This window comes from Pleurodeles waltl, chromosome 6 (genome assembly GCF_031143425.1).
Source record: "Pleurodeles waltl isolate 20211129_DDA chromosome 6, aPleWal1.hap1.20221129, whole genome shotgun sequence".
NCBI classification, from domain to species: domain Eukaryota; kingdom Metazoa; phylum Chordata; class Amphibia; order Caudata; family Salamandridae; genus Pleurodeles; species Pleurodeles waltl.
Genome location: NC_090445.1, coordinates 920,629,902 through 920,646,376, shown reverse-complemented (window position 1 = coordinate 920,646,376; position 16,475 = coordinate 920,629,902). Strand labels below are relative to the sequence as shown.

At 42.7% G+C, this 16,475-nt stretch overlaps 1 protein-coding gene across 2 annotated transcripts in view; it reads right to left on the bottom strand.

Annotated features, from left to right (window-relative positions):
- Positions 1 to 16,475, bottom strand: part of GLRX3 (glutaredoxin 3) — a 131,677-nt gene that overhangs the window by 36,154 nt on the left and 79,048 nt on the right. For both annotated transcript variants that reach the window (XM_069239737.1, XM_069239736.1), the window contains exons 5-6: positions 14,415 to 14,587; positions 14,248 to 14,309 (exon numbers count right to left, since the gene is read on the bottom strand). In XM_069239737.1, coding sequence (XP_069095838.1) covers positions 14,248 to 14,309; positions 14,415 to 14,587 — 235 coding nt within the window. The remainder of the gene's footprint in view (positions 1 to 14,247; positions 14,310 to 14,414; positions 14,588 to 16,475) is intronic.

Below are 16,475 nucleotides of genomic sequence, written 5' to 3'. Positions count from 1 at the left end.
ATTGAAAAATGCACACAGAGGGCATCTTAGAGATGCCCCCTGTATGTTAGCCAAACAGAGTGTAGAACTGACCAGTCTGTGGCAGCCTGTCACTTTCAGACAAGTTTCTGACCACACGGATTAAGAGTCTTTGTGCTCTTGGTGGTCAGAATCAAAGCATGTCCTGGGTGGAGGTGCTTCACACCTCCCACTGCAGGAACTGTAACACCTGGCGGTGAGCCTCAGAGGCTCAAGCCTTGGGTTACAGTGTCCCAGGGCACTCCAGCTAGTAGAATTTCCCACCTCATGGACAAAGCCCCACGTTTGGTGGTAAGTCCAGCGGGAAAGTTAGAGAAAACAGGGAGGAGTGACAACTCCAGCCAGGACCATCCCTAAGGTGTCCAGAGCTGAGGTGACCCCCCTCCGTGCAAAATCCTCCATCTTGGTTTGGAGGACAGGGACCAACAGGATTAGGTTTGTGCTCCCCTCCCCAAAGGGAGTGGACACAAAGAGGGTGCAGCCACCCAGAGCCTACTGCCCTCTGACCCCTAAAACGACCCTAAATCCAGATTTAAGGGCCTCCCTGAACCCAGCACACCAAATTCCTAGCGACCTGACAAGAAGAAGGACTGCTTAGCTGAAACCCCCAGCAGAGAAGAAGGAAGATGACAACTGATTTGGACCCAGCCCTACCGGCCTGGCTCCTGCTTCAAAGAACCTGCAAAAGAACAGCAACGCATCCAGCTGGACCAGAAATTTCTGCCAAAGCTCCAGAGGACTGCCCTGCACCTGAAAAGACCAAGAACTCCCATGGACAGCAGCCCTTTCCAAGAAGGAAACCAATGACCAAGGACTCCCACCTCACTCCAAATGTGTGAGTCATAACCACTCCGCACCTGACGCCCACGGCCCGTGTCCAGGTGGCCCAACCAGCTGGAGAGGATCCCCAGGCGGTTCTGATCAAGTGCCCACCCTGACTTGAACTCTCCACCCCTCCACCTCGAGGCCTGCAGAGGGAATCCCTAGGACCCTCCTGACCATGAAGCTCCGGACGATGATATCCGACGCCTAAAGACACACTGCACCCGCAGCCCCCAGGCCTTGGAGAACCCGACCTCCGGTGCAGCAACGTTCAGCTGGTGGCCCTCCTCCCTGTCCAGCCTGTGGTCTGCCTGAAACGACCCCCTGAACCTCGCCTGCAGCCTCTGAGTGACCCCTGGGGTCCCCTCATAGACCAGCATTGGGAGCCCAATGTCCTGTTTGCACCCTGCACCCAGCCGCTCCTGTGCCGCTGAGGGTGTGTGTTTGGTGCCTACTTGTGCCCCCCCCCCCCCCCCCCCCCCCTCCACAGTGCTCCTCTAATCCTCCCTGGTCTGCCCTCCGAGCTGTGGGTACTTACCTGCAGGCAGGCCTAATTCCGAGTACCCCATCTCCATAGGAGCCCACGTTAAGTTTGCTCAACTTTGACTTCTGCACCCGGCCGGCCCCCTGTTGCTGATGGTGGGTGTTTGGGGTTAACTTGAACCCCAACTAGTGGATTTCCTAAAACCCAAAGACTGAAACTGTAAGTTGAATACTTATCTGCAAATAGAACTAACTTTTCTTCCTGCCTGCTTCTGAAAATTGCACTGTGTCCATTTTTAAAACAGATTTTTGCCAATATTTCAAAAACTGTATGACTTCTCGATTTCAAACAAAGTACTGTTGATACATGTGTGAAATACAAATCTATTGAAGTACTTACCTGCAGCTTGACTCTTGTGGTTCTAAAAATAAATTAGGAAAATATATTTTTGCTATATAAAAACCACTGGTCTGGAGTTAAGTTATTGGGTGTGTGGTACTTCTATTTTTTATGTGTGTACAATAAATGCTTTGCATTACCCGCTAATAAGCCTAACCGCTCGACCACACTGCCACAAAAGAGAGCATTAGTATTATCAACTTTAATCTCTGTTAAGCCTCTGGGGACCCCCGGACTCTGTGCACACTATATCTCATGTTGATACAGTATATACAGAGCCAGCTTCCTACACAGTGCAAACCTTGTAACGAACAAACATAACGAGTTCCGCTCAATACTGACTGGACAGTTTTGCTTCCAAAGATTTCAGCCGAAATAAGTGCATTGACTATGCGACATCCACTGAGATAACTTCCTGCACACCGCAAAGCTACTTTTGTAATGTGGAAAACACCCATCAGTGGATACAAATCATCAAATTCTACTTGATTGCTCATAAAAATGTCAGCTACAATATGGAAAACACCTTCATCGCAGAAAATTGGCACGGTTTGCTGGTCTTCAAGCTGAGCACGCACATTTTGGGAACTTTGTAGAGCTGTGTATACTGTTGCGTAGTTTGTGAATGAAGATAGTATTACTGGTAAAACCCAACCTTCTTCAGTGAGATGGTATTCTGGGAGATCAGAGCATGAATTCCAGCTCACAGAGGAACTGGCTTTTCTTCATCCTTCAGTCCGCACCGAATATGCAATATGAAAAATTCAGTTAATCAGCTTTGCAGACCGTCACATCAGGTAGGAGAAGATCCATGTCCTCAGCCACTTTGAAACCTTCTGGCAGACTGGGACTTATTGATGGCTTGTAGTGATTTTGCACACATTGGCAAGGCAGTTGCATTATTAGTTTGCAGCTTCGTCTGTTTATGCCTAAAGCTTACACTGTTTGTTTTCCAGCAGCTACTTTATTGGTAGAGTCTTGAAAAAGCACCATGGTGGTATCATGTGTGCTGGATGTTTCAGACAAAGAAGAGCTGTCTTCAAAATCAAAATTATCAAGAGCAGCAACTGTAAATCCTTTGCAGGCAAAGTGACTTGGAAGTGGTGTGCTGTCGGATTCACAAGATTTTCCGGCATGAGCTGCTAACAGTCCTGCTCCATACTATGTCATTATACCTTGTTGATACTCCAATCTTATTAACTTAAGTGATTAGCTCTCTATTTTTACACTTGTCAGAGATTGAGTGGGCAGTCATCATGTGTAGCAGAGTTTTCTTTTTGTTGTGATGTAATTCATAAACCATGATTTGGAAACCCTGATACATTTGCACAGCATAAGCCTGTCACTTCATAGGATTGTATTCCACTTCTTTGCTTATATCTTCAAAGCAATCATCAACGTTTTCGGCTTCTGTTCCAAACCAAGAACTTTAGTTTGTGTCAGTTTTGCTTTGCTTATATTACACAATGATGTAAAAAATGTTAAGACAACATCAGGCATTCTTGTTGACTCCCATGATTTGCAGAACTCTAGGGCAACACAAAATTTGTCATTTAGTCCAAAATCTAAATCTTTCAGGACGTTTCTTAAAATAGTTCCTGCTGATTTTACTGCATCCTGTAATTTAATTTTGGCAGCAAGAACTTCAGGAGTCAAATCAGCTGAGAACACCATAAACGGCTCATTCTTTTTGTTAGACAGACAAAAACAAATTCTGTCATTGTACATTCTCACCAGAAAAGACTTAATTCTATTATTATGGATCAATAAAGTTTTATCAATGTTGACCATTATTTCTCTGAGCTCACTGAGTGTGAACCCGTAGCCAGCACTCAAGAGTGGCTTTAAAACGTAATTCGCTTTTTCAAAGAGTGCAAACTTAAATGAAGGCTAGTGGTTACGTTGCTGCTGGCAGCTCACTGTACATTCATATTTTCAAATATTTCACGCATGCAGTTTGGGTGGGCATACAAATCCGCTGCAAATAAATTCACCTCACTGCTTGGATCAGCTACACGGCTGAAAACTTAATCTTGAAAGAAACTAGCTGCAGATTAAAACATGTTTGCCCTTGAGACTCTAATACTCTGTACTTCGTTCTTTCGTCAATCCCTTTGGCCCATGTTATGGCTAAACAACATATAACACATTGAAGATTGTCTGCTTTCTGATCAGTTGTTGGAGGTGGATGAGGGGTAGACCTCGACCTTGAATTGGCATTGGGTTTGGTAGTCGTCGCTTTCTCAGAAGACTAAGATCCTTGCTGTGATTCATTGGCTTCTGCTATTTTTTGACAACTGTTTTCCAGACTTGTTTCTATTGTATATGACTTGTAGCACATGTTGATACAATGATAAAATATTTGATCCTTTTCTCCCATCAGTTTCAATCTATTGCAAACTTTGTCTTCCCGTATTTCTGCAGCATCTTGAACTCTCTTCTGTCCAGCCGCAGTTGGTGTTAGCTTTTTTCTCGGATTAGCATCACATGACACATTTTTCTTTGTCGAAGGAGTCCGCAGATTTTTAGTAAGCAACACTCTGTGAGGAGGTAAAGATCCTCTGCTACACCTGCTTCGGTCATGTTTACGAATCTGAATCAACAGAAAACTTGAAACAAAAATATAAAAATAAATTACCAATATGATGATATGATGGCTAAAACACAAACATACCCACAATGAAGGGTTACTCTGAGGAGTTATTTTCTGTCTCTATAAGATTACTTGACCCCCAAAACCTATGTTTTGACACCAAATTAGGTACATGGATCTCATGGTTCCTGAAATATTACATCATCACTGCAACACATTTGCCATTTTTAGAAATGACGTCCCAAAAAAAAAGAAGAAAAAAAAACAGCCCGTGGTTGCAATGTCTACTCAAGCTAAATTACTTCTGTAAAGATACCAAAACACAAATGAAAATCTCTGTACAACAATTCTTTTTACCGAGATATATCAAGGGGCCAGCATTATAAGCAATCACTCCAAGGCTGAGTATTGCGCACAAGCCTTTTCTTCGCATTTCAGTTCCATTCACAAGCACCTCCAAGTAGCCCTAACTAGATTTTCAACTCTGATTTGAGTGCCTAATCTAGAAAACTGCTTCAGATCACTTTTAGTAATCATGACAACACCCAACAGTGAACTCTTCGCTAAGCCTTTAAAGAGGGGAAAAACTGAGGTATACCTCCGAGAACTAGAACACAAGCAACACAAGATCAGTTTCTCCCTGATTGAGGCTCATCAATTTGGTGCAGTTTTTCCCAAGGGCACAGTAAGCATGGAGCCCAGCTGGAACATGCCAAATGCACTAAGGGTGTTGCTGTGAAGTATACAAAGAGTACAAGCTACTCATCAGCAGAAATAATCTTACGGGTGGAAACTCAATCTCAGGGGTTCACAGCCTTTTGACTTCTGTGGATCCCACTTTATCATTACTGGAGCTCAGGGAACCCCAGTGAATCGTTATTGGAATCCAAGGACCGCCCACTGAGTCATTACTGGAAGCCAAGGACCCAGGCCTGAGCATTATCGATGATTTAAACTGCAAAACAATACACAAAAAATACAAAAACAAGCATTCCACCAAACACATAAACAATTAACATATTTTATTTCATTTGCACACACACAAAATAAAAAAAATAAAAAATAAATGTTTTAATGTTACTAGGAAGGTTAAAGCTTTTCTAAACTCAACTGAAGCCACAAATCGCCCATACTATATTCTGTTTTATGCACCTGCATTGCTCCTACGAATCAATCTGAGGATACTAATTTAAATTTTAGCCTCCAGCTTCAAATTCATTGACATTTACAGTATGTTTTAAATTTTTCAACTGCACTTCATTACATACACTTTATTAATCTGTTAATATTGGTTACTTTTCTAAGCAGTGACAGACCCCCTGAGAAGGCTTTGCGGACCCCCAGTGGTCCCCGGACCACAGGTTGGGAACCACTGCTCAATCTAACCACAGATTCTTCACCTTGTGAATATTCCCCATGTGTCAGACTGGATAGGAAAACTTTAAAGAAGAAAATAAGTTACTTACCTGTAACTGTGGTTCTCCGTTATTGGTATCTTTCATAGATTCACATGCTTGACTCATTCCCAGTCGTCAAAGTGGGATACATTGAAAAGCAGTAGTTCACAATTTTACATAAAAGTTCATGCAAAATAAATTCACTTGAATAGCTTATCCGTGTTATTAGAAATGACCCAAACTCCAGCCAATCAGGCGACAGCACCCTTTAGGACCCTCACCACAGATGCTCAGATTTTCTAGCACAGTGAGAAAGAACGATAAGACATAAGGCAAGCCTCTATGGGGAGGAGGGTGGGTCGCATGTGAATCTAAGAAAAATACCAATACTGGAGAATCACAGTTACAGGGAAATAACTTATTTTCTTTTTCAGTATTGGATCTTTCATAGATTCACATGCTGGAATCAGAATAGTCAGCAGTAAACATCATAGTATAAAGAATGCCATGCAAACAAAATAGTGGTAGGTAAATAAGTGGCTTACCTTATCCAAATAGATTCTGTAAAATTGCATGTCCGACTGCTGCGTCCTTCTTTCTGCGGCATCGCAGCAGTAGAGTTGAGTGAAAGTGTGCCTGCTAGACCAAGTTGCAGCTCTACTTATCTGCTGTATAGGCACACCTGCGAAAAGAGCTGTGGAGGTGGAGACAGTTCTGATGGAGTGTGCCTTGACTTTGTTCATCAATAGTTTTCCTGCTTGTTGATCACAAAATTGTATGGCGGAAGTAATCCGCCTTCCTATCGTCTGTTTAGTTATCTAGTCTATGCAAAGATCTCTGCTGGAGTTTGAGGATTTGGTAAAAACGTTCTCAATATGACTGGTTCATTTAAGTGAAAGTCGGTGACACTGTCAGTTTTGAACTGGAGATAAGGTTGTTTGATTGTAAACGACTGGATGACACAGACTGCTTTGCTAAAGTAAGCGCTACGGAAAGCGCTGTCTTCCAGGAAACGTATTTCAGTTCCACCTTGCAGATTGGCTGAAATGGGCGTTTCATCATTTGCGATAGCACAACATTGAGGTGCCAAGGAGGAGGAGGAGGGATTTTTAATAGAGGAATTAACTTGAATAGTCCTTTGAGGAATTGGTTTATTATTCTGGAGGACCATAAGAATGGAGAATTACTGGTACAACAAAATCTAGAAATGGCTGCCAGATGCACTTTGAAGGATGAGTGCGATAGACCAGCTCTTGCTAGATGAAGAAGATATGAAAGTATGTGTCTGGTGCAGATGCGAAAGGGTGGACCTTGGAATCCCTACACCAGATACAAAATCTCTTCCATTTAAGTTTGTATGTTTTATTTGTAGTCTGGGCTCTAGCATTAGTGAGTACCTCTTGACAATTAGCAGGAATATTTAGGTCAGCGAATTCATGGAACTCAGGAGCCAGGCCGACAACTGATGAAAAGTAGGGTTCGCATGACAGACCTGGCCTTGGTCCATCGTTAACAGGCTTGGTATTGGTAGCAACTGAATGTGAGGCTGTTCTGAAAGGAGCAGAAACTCCGTAAACCAAAACTGGTGCAGCGACTTAGGAGCTATGTGTAGCAGTCAACAAGGTTCCACTCCTCTTCATCTTGTTTTTTTTTTATTATTTTTTTTAAACTTTTCGGATCAGTGGAATTGAGGGAAAAGCGTAAGCATAAATTCCTGAACTTCTGATAAAAAAGCATTCCGCCGGTTGCCAACTTGGGTATTTGTTATTCTCTTTTGCCACAAAGAGGTCTAAGCTGGGCTTGCCCCAGCGATGGAAAAGATGGGTAAGTCGTCTTGTCGAGCTCCCACTCATGGCAGGTTGTTGTGGTCCTGCTTAGTGAGTTCGCAAGTGTGTTGGAGACTCCTAGTACGTGCTCCACCCTGAGAGTTATGTGGTGTCAAAAGGCCCAGTTCCATATCTCCTGGGCTTGGAGAGACAGCGCTGGTGAGCATGTCCAGACATGTTTGTTGGGGTAGTGCATGCTTGTGGTATTGTTGGTTCGGATGAAAACTGATAAGCCCATGATTTTGGTTAGAAAGGATTTGAGCGCCAGGAAGATGGCCTTTATTCCAGTAAAGATGATACGCAGCGCTGCTTCCTGGGTGGTCCATTTTTCTCTCACTGTCAGGTCTTGGAGATGAGCACCCATGCCCTCTAGGGACGCCTGTGTGGTCATGACATATTCCGGAAAGTGAGTCAGGAAGGAAAGACCCTCGGAGATGCTGGACGTGTGCGACCACCATTTCATGGCTTGCCTATTTGTGGGCGTTATCTGGACGATATCGTCAAAAGATCCATTGAATTGGAGCCACTGACTGTCCAACTCCTCTTCAAGTGATCTAATGAGGAGAAGGCACTTTGGTATGAGGGGAATGTAAGAGGAAAGCATCCCTAGGAAGGACTTGTAGATCCAGATAGAAGTGGACCTTATTTTGGTGAGGCATAGTGCTAGTTTTTTTTTAATCTTTTCCTGTCTCTCTTGGGAGGCTAAGACTTTCGCTTGTTGTGTATCCAGCACAGCTCCCTGAAAAACGATGCTGGTTGAAGGAGTTAGGTGTCACTTTTGGTAGTTGACTGACAGTCCTAAGGTGCAGAAAACAGATCGACATGTTGATGTGTCCTTGGCCGCTTGGCGTGCTGTATTTGCTTTTATGAGCCAATCGTCCAAGTGCGGGAATACCTGAACTCCTTTTTGTCCGAGATATGCAGCTGCTAGAGCTAAGACCTTCGTGAACACTTGCGGTGCTGACCTGATACCGAAGGGTAACACTTTGAATTGGTAGTGAGTGCCAGCTACCTTGAAGAGTAAGCACTTTTTGTGGCTGTGGTGTATTGGGATATGAAAATAGGCGTCTTGGAGAACTAAGGCTGCAATAGGATCCCCTTGATTCAGCAGATGTAACACATCCTGAAGAGTGACCATACTTAATGACTGCTTTTTGAGGAACTTGTTGAGTTGGCCAAGATCCAAGATGGGGTGCCAGTCTCCTGTACTTTTTTGAATAGGGAAGAAGCAAGGCTAGAAGCCGGTTCTCCTCCGAGACTTTGGTACAATTTCTATGGCTCCGTGGTGGATCATTGTGGTAATCTGTAAGAGGAGCTCTTTCAAGTGGGTAGGTGGTGGTCCTCATGGTGGTACATTCAGAGGGGTTTGCTTAAAGTCTACGGGATGTCAACTAGAGTTAATATTGAGGACCCACTGGTGGAGGTAATTGGAAGTTCTGCCCCCTATTTAAATACTAGAGGAGGGGGTGGCAGCCAGCACTTGATGGGGGTCACTGCTTTTTGGAAGCGTCTCTACCTCTATAGAAAGACTTTCCGCTGGTGGGGTGTCTGTAGGCTGTCAATGGAAGTTGCCTATAGGACTGCTGGTGTTGTTGGGCAGTGGTCTGATAGTACTGGCTCTGGTAGGGTTGGTACTGTCTGTACTGGTGGAAACCACCTCTACAAGAGAAAAGTCCTTGACCTCTGGCTCCTCGAAAGGACTATCTTCTATACTGGAGGTTGCCCAAAGATTTGGCTGTCTCAGTGTCCATTTGGTAGACCGTAGCACTTCACTGATGTGCTTACAAAAGAGCAATTCCCCATCGTATAGCATGTCTACAATCCTCATTTAAACTTTTGGGCGGAAGGAAGTGGCTTTTAGCCCTCCTTGACGTCTTAGTGCTGTGGCTACAGCTATTTGTTCAAAGCCTGCGGATTAAACATCTATGACACAGTCTATGATATTCACTGAAATCTTTTCTCCCTCCTTTAGAATCTTCCACACTTCAGACTTCTCATCTTCAGGGAGAAGGTCAATGTACTGTGAGATGTCAGACCACATCTGGCGGTAGTATCGCCAATAAATTTGCTGCTCAGACATTTGTTGCCGCCATTTTAGAGAATGTTTTTCCTTTAGTGTCAAGATGTCCCCCTTACTTATCCAGGGGGGCGGAAAGTGGAAAAGATGGGTTTCTAGCCCTGCGTTGGGCTGCCTGTGTTATCTCTGAGTGAGGTTTTGGTTGACCAACCAGACAAGCAGAGGAGTTCGGAGGCACCTTGTACTTCTTGTCTAATCTTGGGAAGTACAGCTGGTATTGAGGATGGGGTTTGCATTACCTTCAGGCCCTCTTCCCAAATAAAGTTCACTATCGGACTGACTTTCTAGACTCCTCTTTAAAGTCATAAAGAAAACATTCTGATTGCTAAGTGACAATGAGAAGCTGAAATCTTTTGGCAGCTCGCTCCATAACACTATGTAACCTGCCGATGTCCTGCGGTGGAGAATCTACTGGCAGTGGAGTAGAAGGGGATGACGTGTGAATTTGGTAGTCGTCCCACTCGCTGGGAAGTGAGGCAGTGTCCTGAATTTCACCTTCTTCTTGGTCCACATCTAAGGATGGTGGATCTTCTCCTGGAGGTGCAGACAGTGGTGCAGGCAATGGTGTCAACGGTGTTGAGGGTATTTGGAGGTTTGGAGATTGACCTCTGGGAGAAGGCCCAAGAGGCGGTGGTCTCTGTAGCGGTGTTTGTGGCAGTGGAGTTGCAGACCCTGATGATGGGAATCTGCTATAGTAGTCCTGCAGCATATGTTGTAAATTGGTGAACAGTGACGCTTGCATTTGTACTGAAAGTTCCTACTGCTTTTGTGAAAACTATCATACCGTTGGTATCTGAACGGATCATGAACATAAGATTGTACGTGATACTGTTGATCCTCTTCATCCTACTCTTGGCATTTAATCCGCAAATCCGAAGGACTACGAGCCACTCCAAAAAGTCCACCACCTGAATATTTCTCCTCGTAGTCGTCTTCTTCCTCCTCATCATCATCGAGGAGTTTATCTAGAGGGGCAGTTGACACCTTTCTGGTTTAAGTATGGGATGGCAACAGTATATCTTGTGTTGATTTGCGCCTTAATGATATCAGCTTTAAGGTTAGAAAAGAAGGTTGGTTTGACTCCAAATCAGGTCTTGGTGAAGTCAATGATGTTGCTGTCATCGATGGTGCATCTGTAGACTGTGTTTGAGTCGTCAACGGTTCTGTCGTTGACTGTGTGGCCGTCAATGGTGCTGTCGTCGACAGTATGACCGTCGATGTTTTAACTTTCCCTGATGTTGTTGACTTCTTTGTTGGCGTTGACGGGTCTGTCGATGAGGATCGGAACTTCTTCACTGACGGGTCCATTTTAGACATTTTCGTCACCGCTTTCTTTATGAGGAGTGTTGTTGATGGTAAAGGAGGCTTAGACTTTACTTTGATAGAGGTTATCGTCGTCGATGACAACGTTATTATCAAGGGTGAAGATGGTGCAGTAAATGTCGCCGAGTGGTGACAAAGGCCGTCGTCGATGAGGCACTCGACTATGGTCTCGTCGACAAGAATAAACTCTGCTGTCGTCAGCGGTGGCACAGATCTTGACGGTTTTTTAACCTTTATAGTGCTGGCAGCTGGTGTGGAAGGTTCAGAATGCCCTTTTTCAGAGGAAATCTGTTCTTATGAGGTGGATGAACATTCCTATGTTCTTCCCTCCAATAAATGTGTTTTCTTGGCTGTCTTACTGTATTGTGGAAAGTCTCCACAGAGCTTTTTCTCTTTTATGAGAAGACAGATTTTTGTGAAGTGTTGCTGTCGTCATTACAGAGAGGCTACTCCTTGGCCTTAAGCTTTTGTAGATAGGACAGAAGTCTAGTCTCTATCTCTCAGGGATTTTTGAAGAGAAAGTTTGACAAATCTTGCAAACTTTCACCTGGTGGTCTTGGTTAAGGCAATATATGCAGTCTGTGTGGGGATTTTCATAGTGGAGTCTTAGTTTTCCATAGGTGTTGCAGGGGTGAAATAATCCTTCCTTGGCTGTAGACATGATGTTAGAAGTCACAGTCTGCTGGTCCAAGAGGCAAAACAACGGCATTCAGAAGACTTTTTGTCAGAAAATAACTTCAAACTGAGCAGAGTTCTGGGAGACTCCCATCACACGACGAGCGGTAGAAAATCTGAGAGACTGAAGTCTCTCTGGTGAGGGTTCTAATGGGTGCTGTCGCCTGATTGGCTATACTTTGAGTCATTTCTAATAACACTGATAAGCTATTCAAGTGAATTTCTTTGGCATTAACTTCTATGTAAAATGTTGAACTATTGCTTTTCTATATATCCCACTTCGACGACAGGGAATGAGTCAAGCATGTGAATCTATGAAAGATACCAATAATGGAGAACCACAGTTACAGGCAAGTAACTTATTTTTTTCTTTAAAGTGTCCCAATAAAGTCTGACAAATGGGGAATATTCACAAGGTGAAGAATCAGTGGTTAGATAGAGCAGTGCTTCCCAACCTGTGGTCCGGGGACCCCGAGTGGTCCGCAAAGGCTCCTCAAATTTTAAATTACTGCTTTTCTACGTACTGTGGAACTCCTAATTCGATGACAGGTAATGATTTAAGCATGTGATTCTATGAAAGATCCAATACTGAAGAAGTACTCCTATGCACTGGTAGATGGCATCATGTGGCTCTGAAAGTGACGAGCGGAGCTGCATGTAAGTGTCACCCATGTGTGATGACTTCAGTTGCTATGTTAGGCTGTCCGCACCCAAAGACAAAGAGACCAACAGCAGACTGGCATGGCCAGAGTGCAGATCTCTAGGTGGGGACGATTTTAGATGGAAAGATTTCAGTTCACAGAACAGGGAGGCTGGAGGATACAGTAACTCGTACTTCAAAGCACAGACTTCTCACCTTGTGAATAGATGATACAGCAGTAAACTCCCCACGCCCAATTCGTGGGTCTGTGAACTGGCTCAGATCCAAGAGTCGTGCAAGCCTCAGCAGGCAAAAAGCCCTTCTAGATGGACTTGACTGTCAAGGAGGTCGTAATTCATGAACATATGTACAGACACCCACGTAGCCTTCTGACAGATGCCCAGGACTTGTACTCTACATGCCAGTGTAATGGTAGCAGCCATCACTATGGTCTTTCGGTTTTTGCCTTCAGAAACCTTACAACAGAAATTGAAAGACAATAGTAATGGGTACATGAAGTAGTCAGACTAACTATAGTGTTCTTTCAGTTGATGCCCTACTAATGAAAGAGCAAAAATTACACTTCCTCTAAGGCAAAGGAGTTTACTGGAGTGGGCAACCGAGTTTCAATTCCCATTGATTTAAATGGGTTACCCCAGCCCCAGTAATCTTTCCTTTTTTTAGGAAGGGTGAGTTGCTGGGAGGGGGGGGTTAGAAAACTACAGATAACATCCACTTACTAGCATTTTTATGGTCTGGCTTGACAGTGCACATGTTGTTAGAGAATTATGTGAGGAACACTAGAGGTAGGCTTTGGCTCCGCTCACATGTTGGGAGCCACGAGTACATGATTTGATTTGCAGAAGTTGTATTCAAAAAGTGATTGCCCTCCACACAGCTGTGATCATTTTATTGTATCCAGCTGCCTGATCTTGAGCTTTTAGGGGCACTGACATGACACTATAAAGCTATTAAAGTGAAAGATAATTAGATAAAATATGGTGTTTTTGACACATATGGGAGTTGGGCAGTCAACCTGCGTGGATGTTTGGATCTGGCTTGAAAGTTTAACTGCCAACTGACCTTTTAACCGTAATCAATATTATTCTACAGTTTTTTTTTGCTTCCCAACAAATACATATCCATACTCATGCTATTTACTTCGACTGCTTCAAATTACCATACCACATTTTTCAAAGCCAGACCTACTGGCATTGCTAATACATGTTAGGGTTGGGTGTAGACATTTCCAGTTTAAAAAATGCTTCGCAGCTGGAGGAATTTATCACCCAAATAAGATCTGTTTTTTTTGTTATAGCTGGAATCTGCTCACTCTACCCATTATTAATGATATATATAACGCAATGCACCTATAAATTAATTGAAAGTGATTTCATAGTTTCCAGTTGTCACTAACAGACTCCTCCCTTGATACTGCTCAAAATATCTCAATAACAGAAAAAATAGGAGGGAAGAGTCAACCACACAAGTAGTTTCCTTTTGAATAATTGTAAATATGGCCTCTGTATTGTGTAATCTGTTACTGTAAGGCTTAGCAAAAAGCAGGAAGAAAACGTCCATCAAAAGAGCTGATGTGCGATTAATTTGGAGATGTAAATAAACATTGGAATGTACAGGAAGGTTACCTTGAGGTGAAACAGGCAATGCCTATGATGTATGAGGCTATGACAAAAGAACACGATTATCACTAAATTGGAGTTCAAAAACTATATGAATTGAAATGCAAAATGAAGCAAACACAACCGTCTAAAATTATGTATATGCCCCACAAAAAGCAGTTTAAAAAAAAAATGGCATGAATGTCCATGGCGCAATGCAGAAATAGTGTGAAGCAACAAAAAATTACTTCAGTCAAACAAAGCTTAAATATGCACACTAGAATAAGAATTGACTAACACGGCCAAAGCATTAGATAAATGGAGAAAAATCAAAAAGAATATGTGAAAGATTAGTACAGAAATATTCTACGTACTTATCTTCGAGTTTCTGTACTTTCGGGCACATGTCATCCAGTTCTCCAGACACTTCAAGTTCCTGAAAACATAAAGCCATGCCGATATCACTATAATCCATTGGGGATTCGAGTTTGACTAATAGGATTAACTATAAGCACTATTAAATATGTTTTGTCTAGTTTACCTTTACAATGTCCAGGCCTCCAACCAGTTCACCCTTCACATAAAACTGAGGGTAAGTGGGCCAATTTGAATACGTTTTGAGCCCTTGGCGTATTTCTTCGTCAGAAAAAATGTCAAAACTGCTAAACTGAATGTTGTGCTTGTTGAGGATATCCACTATTTGCCTGCTGAATCCTGTGTGCCAAACAAAAAGTAAACATGTAACGTCACGAATGTTGGTGTCTTAGGACAGAATATTATCAGAAAAATTACATCACAAAATTGAGGGACTATAGATCTTGATGCACAGTACAATGCACCTAACAACAAATAATGATATGCTTACATCGTACTTTGTCCGATTAATCCAATAAAGTCGACATGTAAAAAACCTACATTTTAATCACAAACAAATTCTGCTCACTAAGGCGATAAAATAAACAAAACACAAACTTTTACTAATCACAGCTAACAGGAACAAAAATATAATATTTTAAGCAATAAATGTTGATACTCCAACAGTGCCAAATACACAATAAAATCTTACAATCTGGGCAAATGAACAGTCAACGGGCACAAAAGGTATTAACTTGACAGTATCAAAATCGTTTGATGACAAAGGTGGAAACAAAGGACAACTCTATCTATAGTATGTATATGCAGAGTGTAATATGATGTTTATTACTATTACTGTGAGTGGCGAGGGGTCATAATTTACGAGACGCTAAGCCTCGAGTAAGTCATAGAACTCTGCCTCCTCTCTCAACAATAAACAGAATATTACACTTCGCACAGCTGTCTATACCTGCGTTTCTCAACCGTTTGGATGCTGCCGACCCCCCTACCTCCCCCGCTGAATCATTACTGGAATTCAGGGACCCCCACTGAGTCATTATTGGAAGCCAGGGAACACCACCCTAAGCAATTTCTATGAGTAAACCTCAAAACAATGCACAAAAACACAAAACAAGCATACACCAAACAAATGCCTAAATTACGGAATATGTGGTTTAATTCAGAAGCAAATTAGGAAAAGTGTTACCATTTTCAATTTATTTTCTTCTTTATTTGTATTATCTGCATTAATTTTAATTTATTATCTTTAATTAATACTAATACTATTTCACTTTGTTTAACAGTCTTGGACCCCCCTGACTAGACCTCAGGGACCCCCAGGGGTCCCCAGACCAGAGGTTAGGAACCATTGATCTTGTGCAGTGGTTTTATAAAAATAAATACTTAACAATAACTAGGATAGAAGGGGTTAAATGTGTGCAATAAGTTAAACACTAGTGCAAGGCCTGCGCAGCCACACAGACTTGTGGGTCCTTGTTGGTCATCCTGCAGGCTCGCAGACCATTTACTGGGTCTACAGGCCCTGCACGTGGTCCATCAAGGGTCACAAATCTGAGGAATCACACACTTTAATAGGGTATTCCACTTGGCTGCCTAGAGGCTGTGCGCAGGAGTTGGCCACTTGTGGGAGAGTGAGGGCAGTGCCTGGTTAAAGGCGTGAGCAGAGGCAGTTGGCCACGTGCCCAGGCTGGGCACCATGTCCTGAGCCCCACTATTCGATGTTGGAAACGATAAGACAAAAACTAAAAATTTAGTGAAACAACAAGGCTAAAGTAAAGTTTTGGTTAGCTTTGGTTAAAAGAACTTAACATACGTAAAAAATTCAACTACTGAAATTTGAAATCCATCTGTTACATTAGGATTAAGGTCATGCTCATTTCATTTACGGAGTTATTTTTCGCATGGCTGCTCTGCGAGTTTTGGATTGCAGAGCTAGCCATAACTGCTATAATTGTTATGGTTTGATAAGAAACAAGTATGCTAAAGCCAGAGTAGTTTGTAAATGTAACCGGAATCATGAGACGGAAATACAGGACGTACTTGCACCTGTTACCTCTTATGCATTTTTATATTATATGTTTATTTTGGGGAACCATTTGGAGACCATTGCTCATATGCATGCAAGCATTTGGAAATACCATTATGTTAGGACCACTATTTATAATTTTAGAAGAAAGCCTTTAATAAAAAAATGACTTTTGTTCAAAACAGATTGTCGACTGGAACC